Source organism: Ambystoma mexicanum, chromosome 4p, assembly GCF_040938575.1.
Source record: "Ambystoma mexicanum isolate Mex_15411 chromosome 4p, UKY_AmexF1_1, whole genome shotgun sequence".
NCBI classification, from domain to species: Eukaryota; Metazoa; Chordata; class Amphibia; order Caudata; family Ambystomatidae; genus Ambystoma; species Ambystoma mexicanum.
The window spans coordinates 556,200,895-556,225,555 of record NC_090927.1 but is presented as its reverse complement, the minus strand read 5'-3'; the positions used below and the strand labels follow the sequence as shown (position 1 = coordinate 556,225,555).

The 24,661-nt window shown below is 41.2% G+C and overlaps 1 protein-coding gene across 2 annotated transcripts in view; it reads left to right on the top strand.

Moving 5' to 3' along the window:
* Nucleotides 1–24,661, top strand: part of CSMD1 (CUB and Sushi multiple domains 1) — a 5,442,057-nt gene that overhangs the window by 2,965,144 nt on the left and 2,452,252 nt on the right. For both annotated transcript variants that reach the window (XM_069606098.1, XM_069606099.1), the window contains exons 11-12: nt 1,789–1,892; nt 10,652–10,764. In XM_069606098.1, the coding sequence (XP_069462199.1) occupies nt 1,789–1,892; nt 10,652–10,764 (217 nt within the window). The remainder of the gene's footprint in view (nt 1–1,788; nt 1,893–10,651; nt 10,765–24,661) is intronic.

The following is a 24,661-nucleotide window of genomic DNA, read 5'->3' as shown; positions in this document are numbered from 1 at the left end:
TAACAGTGCACACCCATTACATAACCAGTTATTGGAAAATGGACCACACAGACAATCAAAAGGCCCACTAGTGCAACAAACTGATTGCTCAACTTCATGGTACTCCTCAACAAATGCACAGATGATTCAACCATGAACGAAGCCAGAAACAGGCTCACCTAAAAGAGAGACAAAGTACCGATAGTCACTGCACCTACTGAAACACAAGATAAGATACTTCGCAAATAACAAGAAAACTACCACAAACTACACTGTAGCCTACTCAATGTACGATATATGGCAAAGCACAAAACAGAAATGTTTGACCTCTTAAGCTAAGGTAGCACAGATGCAATATTCCTCTTACAAACATGGCTATCCGACAACTGCAAAGTAATCGCCCACAGAGCCATACCCAGCTATTACAAACTAATAAACTCTAACAGAGAGAACATAACAAGAGGTGGAATTGCCCTAGAACACCACCAGGTAGTATGAAGATGAAGAATCGATTGGATAGACTCCGAAGCTCTGGTGGGTACTTGACCCTGGCTGGCAGACCTGGTTTCCTCCCACCAGGTACACAACAAAAACAAATTGCTTTATGCACTCCCAAGCTGTGGCGTCACATACAGACTTTTTTTACTTACCTGCCAAATACTGCTTTTATAGTTGATCACTTTCACAGTTCTCCTTAAATGAGTCCCAGACTCGTACTGGTAGTTTCTGCCAGTACCACGCTAAACTTGGTTCAGTGTTCTGCCAAGTATTGTTCAATTTCTTATGCTTTCTGATTGTCTTTGGATTTTTAATAGGGTCCTATAACCATTCATGTGGATCTTTAGGCTTATTTGCCTCCTCTAATTGTCTGTGCCACTTAGCAAGGCATCCAGCACTTCCCCATTCATCGGTGTACCTTAAGTGGTTTTCAGCAATGTTCTCGGGACATCCCGTGCACCGGCCGTCTTGCGGTTGGGCTTCCCCTGACTCCTTCTCTCATCTCCAGAGGCCTAATGCTTTGCCTTGTCTGCTTCTTCCTTTTTGGTGTGGGACCATTCTGCCAAACTTCGGGGATAACAGGAGCATCTTCCTTGCTGCTCACCACACTATCTGTGCATACCAGACCAGCTTTCCAGCAACCTACTTCTTGCACAGCTCCCACATCTGCCTTAATCCGAGTGTACTCCATCTTGCAGTTCCTCCAGGGTGGGCTTGGCTCTTTGTCATCAAGTCCTTCTTTGCATTTAACTCAACTCTTTCCAATCGGCTGTCGAGAACCACTAGAATGGGCAATGTGGTACTGGTGGGTACTCTATATTGCTCCACACATCCTCCTTGTCCAAGCACTGATTGAGTTACGATGTTCCTCATCTCAGTACTCTCTTATGACATGTTATTACAGGAATACATGGCATAGGAGGAGAGGGGTTGAGAGGGTGGAGGTGAATGAGAGGTGGGTGTGTGATAGGGATAGTGCATTCTCTCGATATGGCCATCACTGGTCCCACTGGGGGTTCCCCTCACATGAGAGACACGCACTGAGTACTAGCCCCAGGGTGCCTATAGGGAAGCAGCCTGACCCCCTTTGCCTCATGGGAAGGGGTTCCCCCTTCAGAAGCAGTGATGACATCTTAGGATTTATCACATGTCACAGAAGTGGATGTTGTCAGAGAAGTGGAGCAATGAAGTACTTTGCTGATATCAAACCATGTGTACCTGCAATAAATATGAACTTTTTAAACATTGTGTTTTTTTATGTATTTCTTAAATTCTTCACTCATCAATTGACTAAAAATCTCATCTTTTTAGGTAATCAAACTTGCATTTGAAGTGTTTGAGTTGGAACGAGGATATGATACACTTACCATCGGCGATGGAGGAAAGGTTGGGGATACAAGATCAGTTTTATATGTGTAAGTGAATGTCCGAAATAATTGTCTTAAAATGCTCTTTTTATCCAAATAAAATGATGTGTACACTGATTCTGAATTCAGCAACTGCTTTGAATAAGGCAAACATATTTTAGATTCAATCATATTAAATTGTGAATGTTCATCATTATCATCATTCTTGATCATTGACAAACAGCTATAACATTAAGAAATATGTATATTTTCTGGACCACATCAGAATGCAGGGTTAAGCTTGGCACCAACTCCTGCTGCCAACCAATGTCAGCAAGGTAAAGAGTTCATCAATTCTAAAAGCTTTGGGTGTCAAATAAAAAAAAACAGATGCTACCGAATGACTGCAGTGATGTATGTTACTGCATGTGCATGCTGTCTGTGTTTTTTAAATAATTGTTTGCCGTTCTGGAAAGTGGAAGAGAGTTGGTGGTGAGCATATGGGTTTGGGTCAAAGGCACTGCCAGTGTGGTTTCATGCTATGAAGAGCCATATACCATTGGGGGGAGGGGGGATTTGATGGATTCTCCTTGCACTTGGGGACCTCCACCAATACCTAGCATTTTAGTTTGGAGGTAGTCAATTACCATTCTTCATTGTTTCCAGGCTACCTCACAGGGCTGCATTGTGGGACTGATCAGCATACTTCCATAAGGACATGATGGAATGCTGATCTTCAAGTTAATGACTATCTGTAGGACCAGATTTAAAATGTCTCTTCTAGCTTCTGCCCTTTGTTCTCACTCAGTGACCTAATAGCCTCTTATGCTGAATCCTGTTACATTACTAAGGGTGATGTGAAACAGTGTGTGTTGTTTTGCTTAGAATCAATTTCTCAGTTGCTTTTGCAAAATCCAAACTTAAAACAACAATTGGAGTTAAAAAGGTGGCAGGTTCTTTTGAAGTTATAGGTTATCCTTAATGTTAAATATACATCTAAAAGGGGCTGAATTCCTATTCAGAAACAACTGTAACCTACAACTCCTCTGCACTTGTCATGTGGTAACTGGTATTTGAGGCAGCATCAATTGTATAAAGTATCTACGTTATACTGGGTTTCCTCCCTTAACAAAGGTCGCAAAATAATGAGGTCTCTTGACCACCTGATTGAACACTGTCATCCCTATCCTCTTGGCTAGTTTCGGACAGGGAAAGCCCACTATGTCTTCCCATCATTACTTTAACAACTTCCCCTTGAAACACTTCAATGCAGTCTTGAAATCCTAGCCCACCGGACCAAACCCAATGCCAATGCCTTATTGCCAACCTTCAACCAAACCAAAAAGGACTCATATTCCTTTATGGCACCCTCAAACAACACCACACCATTCCAAACTCTGTGCTCATGATATACGCAAATGATGACTATCAATAAATGCACCACAAGTGCACAAGAATAATGTTTGCACAAAACTCGTAAGTATGAAGATGTCCTCACCCAAAAGGCATTACACTGTACTCACTGGGCACTCATCACTGACGCTAAAGCTGCATATTTCCCAATGGCCGTCATGTCAGTTGTAACATTAGTATAACCCTCTTGAAAACAGTCAAATATTGTTTTCACCTATTGTATCACATGGTAAACATTGCATTCACAGAAACATGTAAACAATGAACAACCTCTCCATCACAAAGGTAGATGAAATCAGACAATGGGGGTCATTACGAGTTTGCAGGTAGCCATGGCGCTATTAGCGCCATGGCTGCCTCCAATCCGGGTCCGGGTCTGGTCTGGCTGAATGGGGACTTACCGGGACATTCCGACCTATGCAGACCTGGTAAGTCCCCATTCAGTTAACCATTCCCCATTCCCATTTGAGCCCCCATAGGGCTCAATGGGAATGGGGAAGGCTCTAATAACGGGCCCACAAATTGCGGGCCCGTTATTAGCTCCAAGGTCCCTTAACGGGACCCGCAGAGAACGGCTGGTCAGATCAGCCGTTCCTGCTGGAACCAGCTAAGGGACCTCGGAATAGGGTGGTAAAGGTTTACCGGCACCAGAATCATTACCGGTGAACGTTAACCCTTACCGCCCAACTCGTAATGACCCCCTGTACATTGATGCATCCCGTTGAAGCAAGATGTGTGCCCCACTCCTGAACACACATCACGTAACTCATCCCTTGACACATTTCATCGACATAAACCTCATTTATACACTGCATCATTAAAATCTACCTCATACAAGGACATCATCCTTCCCTCTGTTATCTTGAAACATTTCTCAGGACCAAATCTTGCCACTCTCCTCTAAATTCTCAAAGCCCTGCTCAATCAAGGCTTTTTCCCTAGATAAATCACCCCACTCTGCACTCTAGAAATAGGCAACCTTGCTAAATATCTGAAAATCATTACCTTTGCATTCATTTCCTGACAATCATTAGTTGTCCATTCATTGGTAAAGGCATTGAGAAGGCTGTTGCCAACCAATTTCAAGATTGTGTTAACCAACACGGTCTGCTTGATGAAAACCAATCTAGATTTTGAACCAAATACAGCATGCAAACTGCCACCATGCAGTTCATAGATGATGTTCTGGAAGTCAAGGATAATGGCAACTCCTACCTCTTGGTCCTCCCTGAATGCTCTGTTGCTTTTGACATAGTTGACCACTTCACACTTACAAGCGTGCTCAGATATTGAATGAGGTTCATAGGACAATTCATCAACTGGTCTGCCTTCTAACTGTTGGGCATGCATCAGTCAGATGGGAAACTGAAGATCCACCTATTTACCAGTCACTTGTGGAGACACACCACTTAATGCCTCATAATGAGTACTACACAGTGTGACCTTGCCTCCCCATGTTTAGAGAAATCCCCTGGCTCCCCATCACACTTCAAAACTGCTTTTGTCAAATATAGGGCAATTATTGCCTGTTTACAAGCCTATATAGCTCTAAAACTCATGGGCTTAAGTGGGATGCACTCCCCTAGGAAATCAACAATTTCAAAGTTTGAGGCAAGCTGGCATTCAAAGGGAAAAGCAGGAAACAATATTTCTCTTTCTATGCCACAGCCTACTGTAACAATTTCCCAGTCACAATGGTAACTGCTCCAATGCACCTGCTGTTCAGGAACACACTCAAGACGCTGTTGTCAAAAATGATGTGCACAGCACTCTGTTGCTTCCCAGCAGGATTTGTGCTAAATAAACTCTGACAATTCACAAGGTCTAGTCACTTCTCCACAGAGGGGGGCCCTTTCCTGTGAGGCTAGGGAGGTGTTGCCTCTACATAATATCCCCCCTAAGGGTGGTAATATGTGGAAGGACCTCATACTGAGGGACTCTCCTCCTGGGGATAAGGCCATCCACCTGGGAAAAAGCCTCCCTAAAACACTGCCACTTAAACCCCAATCCTTATGGTCACCCTTTTCTCCCACCATTGATAGTGGAACAATGTCTTATTGTAAAGCCATTATTGTAACAATTGTAAAACATACTGGCATGGAGAAGAACATGAGAAGCATATGGAGTAACCATATGCAAAGTCAGCAAAGTACTGTAACAAGATGGCTCACTGGAGACATGAAGAGTGCAAAAGAAATTTTCCAAGATGGTGTTGATGTTACGCTAGGGCGGAATCAACAGAATAAAGTAGGAAGCACGCATGGACTAAGGAGATCTCACCACGGAAGCCATGAGTAAGCAAAGAAGACCCAGAAAGTTCAAACTTGAAAGGCTGCAGCTGAAGCAGTCACATCTCTCCAGGAGAGGGACACAAATAACAGGACATTGCTGAAGCATATTGGGAGCCAGCAGGGAGCTGACTCACTTGGTAGTGGCATGACTGCAGAAAGGCAGACTGTTGGGTTCAAAAATGATGGCATAATCACCAGCCTATCGCGGAGCCACGCAGTAATCAAGAAGGAGGATAAGTGGCCCTCATGACCCTGTGTCCATAAAATATTGCAGGTAACAGGAATGGCAGGAAGACTGGGGGGTCCAAGAAGAGACCCAACACAAGCAGAGAGCATTGGGAGTCATCTTCCTGGTCAAAGTGGTCAGTGCAGTTCCACAACCCAAACAGAGTGCATCAGGAGTCATCTGCCTCATCACTATGGTCTGCTCAATACAACTGCTTAAGCAGAGTGAATCAGGAGTTATCTCCCTTTTTGCAGTGGCAATTTCAGTACCACTACTCCAGCAGAGAGCATCTGGAGTCCTCTCCCATATCACAGTGGTCAGCCTATACCACTGCCCAAGTAGAGTGCATCAGTAGTCATCTCTCTTGTTGTAGTGGTCAGTCCAATACCACTACCCAAGCAGAGTGCATCAGGAGCCATTTGCCCATTGCAGTGATCATCTCAATACTACTACCTAAGCAGAGAGCATCAGGAGTCCTCTCCCTCGTTACAATGGTTTAGCCAATTCCACTGATTAAGCAGACTGTGTCTGGAGTCATCTCCCTCGTTGCAGTGGCCCACCCAATACCACTGTACAAGCAGGGTGGAACGGGTGGAACGGGAGCATTCTCCCTCATCACAGTGGCTCACCAATACCCCTGTTAAAACACAGAGCATCGAGAGTTAGCTCCCTCGGTACTGTGACCTAACAAACATAAATGGAAACCATAAGAACTTTGGGGCACAATCCCCTCATTATATACAGAGTCCAGCAGAAAGGGATATACTAAAGATACAGAGAACCGTGTAAAAGATATCCATCATCCGAGTGTTAAATGGAAGCCCAATAAGGCTATGATATTGTCTACAAATCATTGGCTCCACTCAAGAGTAAGGCATCTCAGTGCTGTTTTATATTACCTTCCACCAAATATATATCTTAACTAATAATGTTTATCTAAATATATTGCACAACTATGTGACACTCTGAGCAAGCCATAAAATGGGAATCAGATAAGTTTAGATTACATTTTTATGTAAACGCACGATAAATACAGCTTCAACATATCACTTTTCGATAACTACTCTAGAGTTTAGAGAAATGTTCCAACATTTCATCTACTTGCATATTTATTAGCACTCCAAGTATTCTGAATGAAAACTTCATATGAAGAGGAGCTGAAGCACTGGCAATTGCCATTTGTATCAGCTACCTTCGGGGAGCTACATGGATTCAGCAAGGTTCTGTTCTGCAAGATCTCACTTCCCCAAAACAGGGTGTAACGTCATCTCAGTGTTAATTCCAAACACTATAGGACAAGCACATTTTTTTCCAAAGACCTGAACATTCCTACTCCATGTGCATTGCACCTGCGTGCCCTTCTTTCCTGGCATGAAAAGAGATTGTCTGGGTATGATCCACTAACATTGTACCTAGAAACTGTCCTGTGTCACAGATGGCCTCAAGAACACACCTAGAAAGACAGTTCAATGTTTTTTTGTATTTTCAGAATGGTAAAGGGGTTGGCTATGGGTTTTCCCTCTCTCTCTTGTCTAGTGTGGGCCATTCCAGACCCAGCCTAGGCATCCTTCAACCCTGGGCTTCAATTTAAAGGTCAGTAACCCTGACTATCTAAGAAGCTGTCTGACCTGTTGTAGTGACCTAAATGAAAAACACTTTCTCTCTCTAAACTCCCTCTGAGAACAATCTAGGTGGTACCTGATCTAAGTTCCCTCAATGTGGTGTATGTCTTGGTGCCTTGCAGATGCTCATGCCTCACTTTGGTAATTCCTTCTACACACTGGTATTCCACTCCTTATATTTCTCACTTGTTTCCTCTTCCTACTATTCAACCTCCTGCTCCACTCACCTTCTCTCTTCTCTCCCTCAATCACATAAGCTATTCCCTCTTTCTGTCTCACACTATCTCACTCTCTCTAACTCTCTTGCGTTCCTTTACACTTCTACCTACCTCTACCCTCTGTTTATTCTTTTCCTCCACACACTGCTACATCTCTCCCCTCCCCACACTACTACTTTTATCCACACACAACTTCTCACACAGGTAACCTTCGTTCACCCTTCCAGTCACATTCTGATTCACTCAATACTCTTCCTTGGTCATTTCTCTCACACACATTGTGTGCATATTCACACGAACAGAAACGGCTTTCTCTCACCAACCAATATCTTACTGTGAACACTTCTTCATCATTCCTCCTCCAACCTCTGATAGAGTCATTTTTTCCACTTGATCTACTGGTCCTCCTTCTCCTCTGTTGACCTCACCCGTATAACACACACCTTGCTGTTTCCTGTATCTAATTTATCCTTGTTATTCCCCCTTCATTTGCTCTCTCACTCACCAGGTTCCACAGGCCAACTGCTGGCTTTCCTTTCCCGGGGTAGATGTTACAGATACGCAAAGGTACGAAGGCAGTCTTACGCTGCACACCTTCCTTGTAGCCAGGTCTGCTGGTATATGTCTGTGGTAGCCTGTTGCATTGATAATCAAGGCCATTATCCAGTTTGTGTGAGGATTTTCTGGTCGATGCAAGACACCAGTTTCGCACCCAGGTAATACCCATATATATATATACTTTTATATATATATATTGAGCTGTGGGGTTTGCAGCTTGGCATGGCAGTTGCAAGGCTTTGCAAGGATGCAAGGAGGGGGCTGTGGGGTTATAGCCCCAGGTCTTTTGGTTGTAGCCCCTGATAGAAGCTCAGGGTCTGCAACCAAAGGTCTAGCTAGCCCCGAGTCCTGGCAGTCCCAACATGAGTGTAGCCCCAGACCATTTCCAGACCTACCAACATCTCTGGCTGCAAGCCTCCCGTTAACAATGGACTGTCTTCATTAATATACTGGTTCTTTCAAAATTGCATCCACAGCACAGATGGACAACCTGCACAATAATACTAAATGTGTACTTTAAAAAGAACAAGACCCTCAAGCATAGAAAAACATGCAATAAACATAGTAATACAATAACATGTAAACTGCTGACTTTGTTTTTCAAAATAAATTGCAAGTATTACAATGTTTAACACCTGCATCAATATATTACGAAAGTGACTATTCGAGACATTGTTGATCAAACTGTCAAGTTATCAATTTGAGATAATATTGTTCCGATTTGCCAGACAGTTTTCAGCTAAGTGAAAACCCACAATGAAACGTATCGATGGGGTGCTAAGCCAACACAGATGTGGCACCTCTCAAACAGAATGTGGTTCAAGTCCTGCAAGCACATCTTCTTGAATGATTTCACAATGAGAACAGTTGCAATGTGTACGTTCCTTCCAGTGTGTTGTCATTATGGCCAGTAGTATTATTTCTTTTGCAAGTCCGGTGCAATATTGTCCAGGTGTTACTCAATGTAAAGAGTGGGTTTCAGTACTAAACATTGAGCAGCTAGACTAGTAGTCCTACATGGCAAAACATATTGCCCTCCTGTAGGAACTAATCCCCCTGGGCGTTACTTTACATCTGTGTGTGGTTTTTGCACACATTAATCAGCCCCACTATGCTGAACAGTTTTTGCATATTTCAGCCATTGGAAGTGTGACACTCCCTGGTGCAGTGAGGATTCATGCAGTGCCACTGTGTCTAGAATAAGCTCTGAGAGCTCCACAACTGAAACCATTATGACATTAGATTAAGGTTCATTGTATATGCAATTTCGGAGATGCCTAGCCCCAGGTGAGATGGAATATTAGGGGTGCTTACACGAAATTCAGTAAATTGTTTTTGTTCAGCATTTTCTTTAATTTCCGAACATGTGATGTTATAAGGCACCTCGTCCCAGCACCATACGATACTATGGATATGACCTGGATGTATACACCTGCTTAGCCAGTAAGATTGGCGCCCTCTGAATAGTCTCACAAAGATTCCAACCGCCTCGCCATGCCTATCTAGAATGTAAGTGTATTTTATTGTCTATGTGTGCATGTCATGGGGCATCCTTTTATCTGTGCACCTCCAGGTCATTTAAACACTGTGCACACTCCACCTTTTCTTGACCTTTCCTTCAATAAGGTTCAGGTGGAATTCCGATAATCCTATCATCTGGACGAGCAGCAAGCCATTGCTATAAAGATTTCTCCAGATTTTTAGACAAACTGGCAATTCACAAATCATAACATAAATTAAGCTTTTGTGGATGGCTGGATGGCATTTTGGAGTTGAGTTTGCCATCATCTGTGAATAAGAGAATCCCTAGTTTCTTTTTACCATGGCTTGTTACACCAGACTCCATACTTGCCAAATTGACTGCAAGATTGTTCCTGTATAAGAAGAAGATAGCGTGGCATCGACACAGCCATGCTTTTTGCCCTTTTCAATATGAAATGAATTTGTCAAATTCCTACCCAGGCGGGTACTCTTCTCTTTCCAAACAACTATTTCATTATATTGCAAGTTCACACTGGGTGCACCATTTTCTATTTGCAGGCATGTGCACAGACGCCCTCCAGTTAATATGTCAGTATCACAAGTTTGCTCATCAAAGGGGCCTCGGGAAGCAGCGTCCACATTGATACCATCTGCCAAAGTTTTAACACTTCATGTTTCTACTAGTACATATAACTGACGGGTGTTTGTACTGCACACTGCGTGTTTATCTTTTTTCTCAGAAGTGATGTCTCTCTGTCTCTGCCAGGTTACGTTGTGCCATTAAACAATAAAGAAGATAACCTGTTTTTAGACAACGTATCATGATCAGCTGTATGTATTTAAAAAGGTTCACATAATCCTTCTTGTAGCCCCAAATCCGAAAGCAGATGAAAAAAGTAAGATCCGAAAAAGATGACAAACACTGTTTTATCTCCCAGCCCCAACCTCAATATAGCAATGTTAAAATATAATGGTTTCCTAACAGGATCAATATTGTCTTGTATGTTTGTGTATGCAGGCTTACTGGTTCCAGTGTGCCGGACCTCATTGTGAGCATGAGCAACCAGATGTGGCTCCATTTACAGTCGGATGACAGCATTGGCTCACCAGGCTTTAAAGCCATTTACCAAGGTATGCATTACAGTACACTATAAAACACCTCTCGTTGCCCCTTTAATATCGGCATTCCATGAATTGAAAGACTCTCTCTGACTTTTATTAAGTTATTTGTGGTCAGAATATGTTGGCAAAGCAGATCTGATTTAAAGCTTTTAAAAAACGTGTCTTTCCAAAATAAGTGCATCCTTTGTTGCTGAAGGACGTTGTGTGACTTTGCTGTGAAGAGCTCTCTTTATTTTGACTGTGCGATTTCATGCATAATGGTCAGTAACAGGGTGAGTTGTTGCCAATTTTAGAACCCTTATCTCATGTTATAACCTGTCTTTCCCCTGATAAAATTGATACTTTTCTGAGGCATCGCTTTCCATCACAATGGTTATACTGTATTTGCACTGAAAATATTAAATGTTAATCCCACCCAGTCGAATATGATTTAATATTGAATCATTTATTAGCACATGCAAAAATGTAACCTCTGCACTAACCCTGCACTTATTTGAACTTATGAACCGCAGGTAGAATGCAGACAACAGCAGCAAGTGCGTAACTTATTGGGTTTTCTGATCCGTTATTTGACCCACTCATTTCATCCTTGATTTTGATTCTGAGACCCTGCGCGCTTTAGGGCAATTGTGCTTTGTGTTAGTGCAAGTGTTACTTCTTTCTTTAAAGTCAGTTTGGTCAACACATACATGAGTGCTCAAAACTAATAGTATTTGACACAAATAATGATCAGTCAAAGAAAGAAAAAAAATCTCAATTTAATATACTTGCAATATCTCATTGTTCAATTGACCTGCTTCAGGGGGTGATGATCTATCCCTGGTTAAGAAAGAAAAGCAAAGTGCTATCAAATCAACATAAACACGCACCTTTAGATGTCTGTCTCACTGTCGTGAAATGTTTACGTCATTGAAATAATGAAAACATATATTGTCGAATCATTTGCTGTGACAAACTTTCATTTAGACTCAAAACCGTGTGTACCTTCCCCCTTAACACAAAGGTGGCCCTTTGCATCTATATGCCCCCGACATCCTAATGAAAGCCTGCTGTCTCCTATGTGGTATTGGTTCAATCACTGGCTTCAAGTACCCCGTCTGTCTCACTAATTATTTCATACTGGAAGAATTTTATCGTACTACTTCCTAGATTGCAAGCACTATTTACTTAATGTCCAGTGACCTTGACGTTCTATTAAACAACTAGAGTTTCTATTGTACACGACTTTCTTCTGATGCTTCTGGAAGTCAATGTATTTAGGAGATTCCACAACTCCTCTGGTAAAAACACAAGAACATATTTGGGATTAATACATTTAGCTCTACCAGATCCCTCCTTTTGGATCTCTATCAAACAAATGATACTCAAAAATAACTTTACCAATTTGATTGTATGCAGTGATGTTAATCAAGTCCTTCATCCATTCCTAGACCGGAAATCCATTTGTATCTTTAAGACTAACAAAAAACATAAATCCTTTGTGAGTTGTCTATCCGAAACAGGATTAATTGATACTTGGAGGCTATCCCATCCTACTCAATTAGATTATACCGTCCATTCACCCCCTCACGATACACTATCACAACTAGATAATCTTTTTGCCACCAAAACCCTCTCAGGCTCCATTGTAGACTCTAAAATCTCTAATATTATTATCTCAGAGCACGCCCCGGTAATTACATCCTTCTGTCTTTTAGATGTGAATAAAACCACTAGCCAATGGAAACTTAATAATTTTCTTCTACAGGATCCACATTTCACTCAGTCCATCCAATCATTTACCCAACAATACTTTATAAACAATCAAGACTGTGACACTTCAGTTGTAAATAATTGGGATGCATTCAAAGCTGCTTTAAGAAGTCACATTATGGCTTTCTCTGGTAAAAAAAAAAATGCCGGAAAAAACACTTAGACAATCTCTATTCCCAATTTACTCAAGCTGAGCTATGCTACTATCAAGACCCTAGCTGGACCAACCTACGTCAGGTCATGACATTATGCTTTAAAATCAATAATGAAATCACAGAACTTGCCGCTGGGACCATACTTAAATATAAAAACAAAAATCTATCAAACGTCAAATAAAGCTGTAAAAATGCTAGCCTCTTATTTAAAAACTAAAAAAGAAAAGTTTAATATTTCCCATATTAAGGATACCCATGGCATATCTCATCATCGTTCAGAAGATATATTTGATTGCTTTAAAATGTTATATTCAAATCTATATACCCCTTAAAGTCCCATCCCAAATAAGAATGTGGAGTCCATTCTAAATAATATTAGTCGAACATCATACCCTCAAACTGATATTTCCCACCTTGACAATGACATTACATCTTCGGAGATCATCAAAGCTATCAACAGCTTGGGCAAAGGAAAAGCACCAGGTCCTGATGGATTATCCACTGAATTCTATGTTAACCTATCTAAATGTCTAGCTCCAAAACTTAAAACACTATTCTCATATTTCATTTCTCAAAAAACATAATCAGGCTCATTTTCAGAAGCATTACTCCTTATATTCCCCAAACCAGATAAAGACCCTACAATCTCTAATTTGTATCATCCCATTTCGCTCATCAACATTGAAAGTAACGTTTTTTCGCAAAGATACTAGCCAACAGAATTGAATTCTCACTCCCTGCTCTCATAAAATCTGACCAAACTGGCCTTGTGAAAGGACGCAACATATCCTCAAATGCTAGGCTATTACTCAATGCCATTAACTTAGCTGCTAAAGATAAAAAAGAAAAACACGGTTATGCATCCTTTGCATTAGACGCGGAAAAAGCATTTGACTGTGTAAATTGGAACTTTATGTTTCAAGCCCTACATTGGCATGGGTGTGGCAATAATGTTATCTCCCTGGTCAAACTTCTTTACTCATCCCCTAAATCCTCTATCTATCTAAATGGCCAAGCATCCTCCTTCTTTACTATACTGAGAGGCAATCGGCAGGGCTGTCTCTTTTCAATATCCCGGGCATTCCTGCGGAGCCTCATGCACTAAAATAGCGGCGTATGCTGATGACATCCTTATTCTTATTAAGAACTACAAACTTCACCTATCCAATCCACTTTTAAATATAGACGAATCAGAAATGATGCCCTTAAACTCCTATTGCCATAAACATTATATTGATACCTGTGGTCTTAAATGGTGTAGTATCTCTATTAAATACTTAGGTATTTGATTTGCCCCTACAATCCAAGATACTGTTAAACTTAACACTAAGATCTTGTTAGACACTCTTAAAGACCTACAATTCAAATTCTTTACCTGTCTTGGTGGGGATGTTTAGATACAATTAAAATGATGCTTTCCCCTATCGTACTATACTACCTGCAGCTTCTTTCAGTTCCCTTATCTCTTTTCTTCTTCAAATTAATTTAATCAATTCTACTGAACTTTCTATGGGGCGTGGGAAAGAGTAAAAGAATTGCCTTAACCAAATTAAAGGTACCTTATGAAATGGGTGGGGTCAGATTTCCAGATTTCAAGTTATGTCATTCTGCATTTCTCCTAAAACAATCCCGTCATTGGTTTGCGGATCCTGAAATCTCTAATACCCCCACATGGTGCACTTTGGAAAAACACTCAGCTTATCCTTACAATGTCACTGACATCATCTATATATTTAAACACACATCCATAAATGTCTTGGACCCCATTAACGCCTCCGGCTCAGCCCTACAAGCCGTTCTCTTCCCTTATACCAAAACTCCCAATAAGTATATCTCCCCTTAATATGGCACAACAAAAATATTGTGATTAATAACAAGGCCTTAAATCACAAAGCATGGATAAAAAAAGGAATTAGATTGATTCAACAAATTGTTTCATGGTCCTTCCATTCTTTCCTTCAGCAATTATCATCCCAATTTGCTATCCCCAAAGCCTTTCAGTATTACAACAAATAAATTAATTCCTGCCTAGACACACTTAATCACTTCTCTAATGAGGTTCTTTCTCCAGACGCTTTCAGATTATTACACCTGACCATGATTCATGATGTAAAAGCCTTAAAATGTTATAACATGCTCACCCCAACATTTGAAGTTTGCTCTGTTCGTCTTAAATGGGAATATGACTTAGGATGCACATTTGATGATCATATTTGGTTTCGTCTGTTCTCTAAAATCAAAAATGTATCTGTTTCAACTAATATTACACAATACTATTTTTAATTTATTCACAGAGCATTTATTACTCCAGTTAAACTAGCAAAAGCTAAACCTAATTATGATGCTAAATTTTGGTCTTGTGGTCTGACTCCTGCTTCATACATGCATATGTTTTTTGAATGTCCATTTATTTTCAGCTTTTGGCGATACATTTGGAAGTTCATCAAGCTTATTTTCTCTGTTAATATCCCATTATCCTTTTTAAATGTCTTTCTAGGAAGTTTGGCCATAACAACAAACATTCTGCTGTGCTTTGTTGTAGTTCAAGAGCCAAACTTCAGTCGTTGATTGTAGTTATTTTTGTAGGGGATGGTGTCAACCTTTTCATTTACCTTTTCAACGCCTCTGTTTTCACTAACAATAAACCTCTTCATTACCTGTGCGTCTCACCATGCTTACTTTAATGTACTTATTACTCTTGGGTTTGTAGAATTTCCTGTTTGTAATCCCATATGCTGTCTGAAATCTGAATACAGATATTAGTAAGCATTGCAAGAAACATGTTTGAGTTGTTTGTAATACTGCACTTAATGCAGTCCCCTGACTCTGCCAAACGTTATGATTTATTCATTAGCATAGCATTGAAATGTATCACAGCTAACTGGAAAGCCTTCAGAGCTCTCTCTACCAAGGCATGGTGGAATTCCATCTGTCACCTTCATAGAATTGAATTTTGTATGGCTAGCAATATGAATATAATCCCTAAATACAATGCTAAATGGTTTTTCTTTATTCACTATCTCAACTGTTCAATGTAACTTGACATAGAACTTGAACCTATATTCCTACATTTAACCGTATGGCAATCTTTTAATAATCTCACTCACAAGCTTGTCATATTTCATTATTACAGTTGTAATAATAATCTGATCAAATATCACTTTATACCCACCTTCCCCTTACCCTCCTCCCATTTGTTTCCAGCATGTTCTCTGTTTGTCTACTAGTCTGTCTCCCCACTTTTCTTTTCTAATTTCTCCTAATCAGTACCTTTGTAGACTTTTTATAACTATTGGCTTTTATGTTAATTTGCTCCAATGTACTGCGATTAACCATCTATGTACAATAATTCAACTGTTTAATGAACATTTCAGGTATATTTTAATTTCTTTACTAGTCAATATTGTAAGCTTCTGTTAACCATCTATTGTAAACTCAACTTGATGTCTGTAACTTGCAAACACTTGTATTATCTTTCTATGTCAAACAATAAAACATCGTTAAATTTAAAAAAATACATTTATGTTAACCATTTCCTTTAAATCCACCAAAGCAAAAAAGAGCTAAAATACTTCAAAAAAATGTTTTGGGTGATATCGGTGCTTTTACACCCGATAATCACTGGTTAGAAAACTACATAACCCTTCAGACAAATGCTGCTGTTATGGCATAGAATTGCCACTATCCTGGTGCAGAAATCAATTATTGGAACACAGTCGCAAACTATGGGTGTGTTGTATGTTATGCTCCAGACTCCATGTGTTAAATTCAGATAGACTATCTGATGATAGGTTAGGATTACAATCTATTGGATTCGGCTTCAGATCATTCAGTAACTTGTTTCTTCTGTTGCTATTTTCCACTTCCTGTACCTTTCTACATAATTCTGTAGTGTATCTTTTACTCTTTTGATTTACTCCCCTGGAGCCATATTGCTGTATTCTGCTGTGCTTTGTTGTAGTTCAAGAGCCAAACTTCAGTCGTTGATTGTAGTTATTTTTGTAGGGGATGGTGTCAACCTTTTCATTTACCTTTTCAACGCCTCTGTTTTCACTAACAATAAACCTCTTCATTACCTGTGCGTCTCACCATGCTTACTTTAATGTACTTATTACTCTTGGGTTTGTAGAATTTCCTGTTTGTAATCCCATATGCTGTCTGAAATCTGAATACAGATATTAGTAAGCATTGTGAGAAACATGTTTGAGTTGTTTGTAATACTGCACTTAATGCAGTAGTTAAGCAGAACTATTTGAGAGACGCTAGGAAGAAGGTCCAACCTGTTTGAACTCTGACCATTTTTCTTTTGCTTACCCGGATACTTTGTGGCAGTTGTTCTCTGATGAAGATAGGGTCTCTCCTCACCCGATACCAGGGCTGTCTTGATGGAAATGATCAGCCTGGCAAAGGGAAGGAAAACCCCCAAGGACAAACTCGGTACAGAGTTGTAGTCCAGACAAGGTCTGTGATCCAGTAGTGGTTGCATTAGTGTAGCACCAATGCAGGCTAAGGACCTAAGCCCACAAATTATGGTAGGTTGGAAAACAGGCTGAAGTAGAGAGCACTGGGACAGAAACATGGAACAAGGAGCCAGAGCAGAGGGTCAAAAAAAGGAAGGAGGCGTGGGGCAGCTAAGAAGGCAGTCAGAGTGGGATGAAAGGGGACTGAAGTAAGACCAAGAAACAACAGCTGGCAGTGTAACAGGAGAGAAAGGAGCATTACCGGCAGCCTGGAAAGTTGCAACACAACACGCTGTGTTCCTGCAATTGTTTACATGGCCGGGTGAGAGAGAGCTCCTCCCTCGGAGGGTAACAGTGCATAAGGTAAACAGGATCCTGGTCTGGTTGGCCAAAAAAGGTTGGTTGGCGTGAGGTGCAATGTCTTGGTTGGCAAAACTGCACGATGTGAGGGGCGCCATGTTGTGGTTTGCAAAATGATTGGCATCCGTCATACAAGGAAAGACCAAGAGAGGTATCACGCTCTGACATTTTCAACAACACATCAATTAGTCCCCAACTCTTTGAAAAACACATCATCCGCCTTTCGCCCTTCAACTCAACTCATTTCAGTCATTTGTATTCCCGGTACTATTGGTATAACCTTAGATTGTGTGTTATCATTCTCTGCACCATCAACTCCACCCCACCCCCCATTGTAGTTAAGATATTGAGGGTGGCCCAAGCCCATCCTACCTCATTAATACACCATAAGTTATATCAGTATCTTAAAGGATTCCCCACCAGGCCTAATTTTATGACACAGTTAATGTAGGGTGCACCATAAGACATCAATTGCAAATGTGTGAAACAAAGGGGAATAGTATGTGCAAGAATCTCCTTACAGTGAAGAAACTGCCACCCAGTCGACACTGGACAGTATATATTCACTCATTCAGAGTCAACCAACTCCCAGTCGCATGTGGGGTCTCTCAAGTTTCTATTCCCTCCTCAATCATCTTGAAAATACACATGGAATCCCTGGGAGCTCTCCTAAATGATCTCAACATCCATTAGTATGCTGAAGACAGACTGCTTCTTAAGATCAGTGGCACAGGACATTGATTGGCTTTTCAAGTGCCTGGCTAATTTCCAAACATGGATTTCAAACTCCTACCTCAAACTGAACCCAAGACCGTATTCATTCCTATTCATCCCGCACCAAACAAAAACGTGTGCAGCAATGGCTGGGCGACATGTGTTTGGAAGGAGTCACGCCTCAACGTCAGCCAATTCCTTGGATGTCTTTGCTGACAGTTGACTTTCCTTCTAAAAGCACAAAGCCAAAAAGTGACAAACCACACGTTACCCAACTCCACAGTTTGCAAATTCTAACGCTTCACTTTGGTTCAAGCCCTAGTGATATAATACCCTCTTCCTAATGGGCTTCCACCCCATCAAGACATCCCACCATGACGCAGCCCACCATGATGCAGTCCACCTACTTACAGGTGCCTGCAAATTCAATCATATTTCATCAACACTCCCTGTCAGGATTATTCAAAACTTCATGTACAATCTATAAACCAGTCTCTAACAGAACACCAACATACTTAGCGGCTAACCTCTACACCTCTGAAGGCTTTCACACATCACATAGCATATCTATGAAAGGATAGGTGTCTAAACTAGCCCATAAAGATAAGACTTGCAAGAAGTAATTTTCCTGCCATGCCATGGACATCTGGAACTCAATCCTGGCAAGGGCTCAAAACGCCCCTACCATCAAGCAGTTCTGCAAAACAATCAACAATTAACACTCTGCACTTTCAAAAATAACTGCCATACAAATCAATATCCCTTCTCCTGCACCAAGAGTAATGTGATACTTTATAAAATGCTATGCCCAATGCTGGCACCCTACAGTTGTAAAGCACTCCACTGCTTTTTTTGATTTTCACCTTTTTTATTGAAATTTCCAACAAAACGGGTTAAAGGCCAATATGGGATAATCCATATTTTCCATTTACACAACTGAGAGGACAATGCTCATTATCAGCCATCTGACTTTGCACGCTTACAACCAACCCCATTCTTTGCCCAAAAATGAACACCATAAGAATCCCACAAAAAGAATAACTATTAATACATCTAGGTCTATACATTTTTGGGTAAAGTATGACATATTTTCAAGAGAGTTATAACTTATTGTCCAACTTTCCTTCATAGACATGCAATTAATCTCGATCATAAATTCAGCCCTTGCAATCTTTCCTGTATAAGATATTGGGTTGCATGACAAGAGATCGGTCGCACAACTGTTCAAGAGCGTCTAGTGTACCGCATCTCATCTGTTTTTGTCATGTTCCTACCATAACCTGGCTGTCAGAGTGGGTTGCTTCCTTTAAAATGTTACCTTGTTTCCTTTTCAGTTGCCTTCCACACTCCAAAACCAATCACTCTGTCCTTCAAAAATCTCCCCACTAGAATGTTCTTTGTAGAAATTCAGCATGATTATCAAATTTGTTGTACAATCAGTTCCCATTTTGTGTCTGGTCTGGGAGACCCTTGCTGTTTCTTGTACCCACATTTCTCATGGGAGCAAAACTGTGACATCAGAGCATCCCATAATTCCCTATCTAGTTATTATTTTTGTTTCATGTACACAGAATGGTTTTATGGACTGCAAATAGCATTATGCACTTAAACTTCCTTAGTAGAGCATCTTCCAGCTATTCTTTTACCCCCAGCTCAAACTACATTGGAACAAGAGACTTGGCATGTGTGGCACCTTGTATCCACAAGATGCTCACGCATACCACCTCCCACAATGGTTGAATCCTGTGGCAGTTCCACAATAGGTGTCCAATTGACCCTAGGTACCCACAACCCCTCCAACAAATGTGTGTGCCCAACAGTTTAATTGCATAGAGCCTTACCGTTTTCTAATAGACGCTTTATATTAATTTGTATTGAATGTCCCTATTTTTTCAAGTTGTGTGAGCACTCCCTAATCAGTGTGAAGGATACAAATATATCCTCTGTGCTCAGTTGGGCACCAATGTCTTCAAACCACTGTGTCAAGAGTGTGATGGGGCAGAAGAATATGCAGGGATCACCTACTACCCCTACTCAGATTAATATGCAAGTACCAATTCCAGCCCCTACTCCTCACCATTAACGTGCAGGTGAGAAAAGATACCAGCTGAAGCAGCCCTACCACCCCATGAATCTAGGGGTGAGAGATGAGACAAACTAGACCAGTTACAAGAAACAATATTTTAAATAGTCAATGTACATGTCTCTGCCATAAAGAATTAGTTTGGTTGTGAGACGCTAGTAGGGATTACAGTTAGACAGCAGAAAGCACAAGTAGTGTGCTGTATATAACATAGAAGGAGGGAGGATTCAGCAATACCAAGAGAGGGACTCACTACACTGATAGGGCAGATGAAATTATAAGTAGATAAGATGCAGAATACACGGGAGGGAAACCAACATATGACAGATGCACAAGGTGAATATAATATGAACAGACTTGAGTATAGGTTGTCAATATGGAGGCAAGAAGTGCAAGTAAAGCTATGTTCCTATCACTGAGGCCGCAGCAGGCCTATGAGTTACCAAGGCCTCAGACAAGATGCTGAATTCATAAAACACATCTATTTTAGAAGAGATCAGTATGCCGAATTACTCTAATGTGGATAGACAAATGGTATCTCAAGTGGTCACAAAGAGTACAACATGGACGTTAGAATTAGCTAAAAGCTCAGTGAATAGGAAGAAATTAATTCTCCAAAATGGTCCCCTTACATGTGATCAAGACTTGAAGAACACTGACTATTCATTATAAACCAAGTACAAAAAGACACCTGCTGAACTCCCTAGGACCCACACAGACACAAGATGATACACAAGGCCAAATACAAAAGAATAGATGGGCCCCATGAACTGGGAATGATGGGGAGTACTTTTAATTGGATTTGGTGCAGAACATGGACTTCTCTCTCCGCCTACTCTATGTGCCTTTCATATGTTGAAGTCCCGTCAAAATGTCCAAGATTGTTGAGCAAAGTGCCAACTGATTGAAATCCCACTAGCCACACGGCCAAAAATGAATAACACCAGACATTTAGTTGCCGATGTAATGAAAATATTATCTATGATGGTTTGGGCTCAGGTGGAGCCATCAGAGATGTTTGAGCCAAACTTATGTAAACTATATATATATATTTATATATATATATATATATATATATATATATATATATATATATATATATATATATATGACGATATTAACCAGTCCTTACCACTTATAAGCTTTCTAACTGATATTGTATTATGATGTCATTGCTTAGGTATTTTTAATCCACTTAGACTCGTAATATTGACAGATACTTGTATGCTGGCCTGGGCCGAGTTTCTGTGTTTTGAATAACGCCTGGTTTGCCCCTGAACTCTGAGTACTCCATTATTGAGTTTTGTTTTTACCAGTGCAGCAAATCGTGCCCATCTCCATGCAAGTGTTGTATTTCTGTCAAATTATTATAGATTACCAGGGCATAGAATGCCTTTTGTCTTGGAAAATTGGTCACATCCCTGCTGAATTAATATTCCCAGATCGATTAGTCATGTGTGTTTTCTGAAATGAGTGAATTAATGAGCAATATCAGTGCTATATGTTGAGCCATTGATTCATTGTGAAGACCAATAGTGCTCTCACCCCTGAAATCAGAGCCTGTGTGTTCTTATCAAAAATATACATAATGTGAATAGTTTGCAATATCCATAATGCATATAGTGTGCTCCACTGTTCTTGTGCTAGGTTTCAGCTAAAAGCAATAACATGTATATGAAATAAGAATATTAACTCTTATTGTAGAACCAGAAACTAGGTTAAAACTGAATAACAAGTAGCAGCTGTACAGTTATTATCTATCCAGTGGCCGCTTTTATGATGGATGACCAGTTATACTTGTCTTGGTATCCAAAAAGCCTAATTTCCTACTTCATCATTACTGTCCATCAGTATTTTATCTTTCTTGCCTGAAGCATCTTAACCATTTTCTTTAGTTCTTTTCTTCATGCAAGTTTGGCCACTGCAACACCATACAACACAGAGCTATCCACAAGATCTATGGTGTACGTCTGTCTATCTGCTGCACCATTTTTATTTGTTTTGGTTTAGAGCAATGCATTTTAACAAGCATTTCCCTTAGAACCTTACTCTGAAGCATCACTCTGTAAACTCTATCTCCTAGGTTGATTCTTGTGTATATAGGAGAACAGCTGAAATACAAATTGTCTAATGTCAATTCCCTCAGATCTCATTTCTGTGCACTGTGGTGTATTGTAAAGCCACAAGGATCATAATTATTGCATAGAATCTCCCTTCTTCTTTCGGTGACGTCTCCCATGTGTCAATGTTAATTGAACTGCAGCATGAAATAATGTGTAAAATGCATTTATATTTTCCGTATTTCTTTTTTTGGAAGTCGGGGGGTTTAATGGTTTCACTATTAAATGTTTCTGTTAGTGTAAGCACAAATATGCTGCCAAAATCAGACTCTATCAATTTGTTCACTGGATTTTCATTGTAGAGTTCACTTAAAACAGTAGAAGTATAATTAAAATGGGCCTCATTACGACCCAGGCGGTAGGATGTTAACAGTGCCAGCATCTCTACCGGTGCTGTTACCCCCCTACCGCCTCGTTACGAGGTCTGCTCGCGGGTTCCGCAAAGGACGCCTGGTAAAAACAGGCGTCCTTAGCGGGTCCCGTGAGCAGACCAGGATGTTAACAATGGGCCCGTCATTAACGGGCCCATTGTTAGCATCCTCCCCATTCCCATTGAGCCCTATGGGGGCTCAAATTGGAATGGGGATGTACAGGGTCCGGGTTCCTTGAATGGGGAAATACCAAGGCCTCCAAGATCGGAATGGCCCGGTATTTCCCCATTCAAGGAACCTGGACCCGGTACCCGGTATGGGGGTAGCCATGCCGCTAAAAGTGGCATGGCAGCCTCCATACTCGTAATGAGGCCCAATGATTTGGAAATATATTTGAGTTAGGAATACAAAGTCCAAATGGGAGAACGAAAAGTAATGTGCAATTCAGCCCTGGCCTGAACAGTGTCTACATGGTCTTGGGCCTGGGAACACATGAAGTTTCAGAATCAGAAGTAAGTGAGCCAATATGCAGTTGTCATACGCACCCCTCGCAACACATGACTAAGGACAGGCTTACCAAAGAAGGACTGCTCCTTCTGGACCACATGGAACAGACTCACAGCCTAACTAGCCATAATGCACACTAGTCAGCTTCCATTGACCCTTTCTCCATCACACTCTACAGAGCTGAGTAGGGCAGTGAGGCAGTGGCTTTGCAGAATGGCACATTTGCTCTTTGACACTCATAGACACAAGGGCAAAGACGGCCCCCAGTCTCCTAACCATTCCAGCCTGCCCAATGATCTTATCCTAACTACCATCATTTTCACTGGTACAATACACTTTCAGGGCCTTTCTCTTTTAACAGCAGCACTACCATGAAGGCAGCTTATTTATATATGTGTCAGCCTTATTGGTGTTTCTCTGTTTTGGCAGGTACAGATATAACACATGTTGCATAATGCAGGCACTCATTGCCTGCATTGCCAGATGAGCAGTGGTCAAGGGAGCAATGTAGGATGTTGTGGCTGGGAACATGCTTGATTGGAGAATGATTGGTAGCTGGGTGAGGGGCAGGAAAAGGATAGGCAAGTGTACAAAGCTCACAGTCCTAGCAGAAAAAAAATACAAATATCTCTCAAGTGGGCCTTCATGCAGGCAAGAGGGTCATAATGAATTTCAAAAACAGCTTAGTTACTACACTGTCTACATCAGGGGTGCACAACTGATTTTGACAGAGGGCCCCGAAAGTACCTTACATGAGGGCTATAGTGGGCCGAAAAGTAAATGTGGGCGGGGCGGTAGGCGGGGCGTGGCAGGAGGCTATTTAAACCCCCAATTTGTACTAAACGCATGGAAAAATAATTTTTTTGAGGGGTAACGATTTTTATTTGCATTTCAAACTTACATTTTGTACTACACATTTTCCATTGTTATAATTTATTTCTATTTAGTTATTGTATCTCGCCTGTTTAATTAACTTATATATATTTTATTGACCCTAGCTACACTATGCCCCATGGCCCCCTCACCCCCAACCAAACACTATGCCCCATGGCCCCCTCACCCCCAACCAAACATTATGCCCCATGGCCCTCTGACCCCCAACCAAACACTATGCCCCATGGCCCCCTCACCCCCAACCAAACATTATGCCCCATGGCCCCCTCACCCCCAACCAACCACTATGCCCCATGGCCCTCACCCCAACCAAACACTATGCCCCATGGCCCCCTCACCCCAACCAAATACTATGCCCCATCGCCCCCTCACCCCCAACCAAAAACTATGCCCCATGGCCCCCTCACCCCCAACCAAACACTATGCCCCATGGCCCCCTCACCCCAACCAAACACTATGCCACATGGCCCCCTCACCCCCAACCAAACAC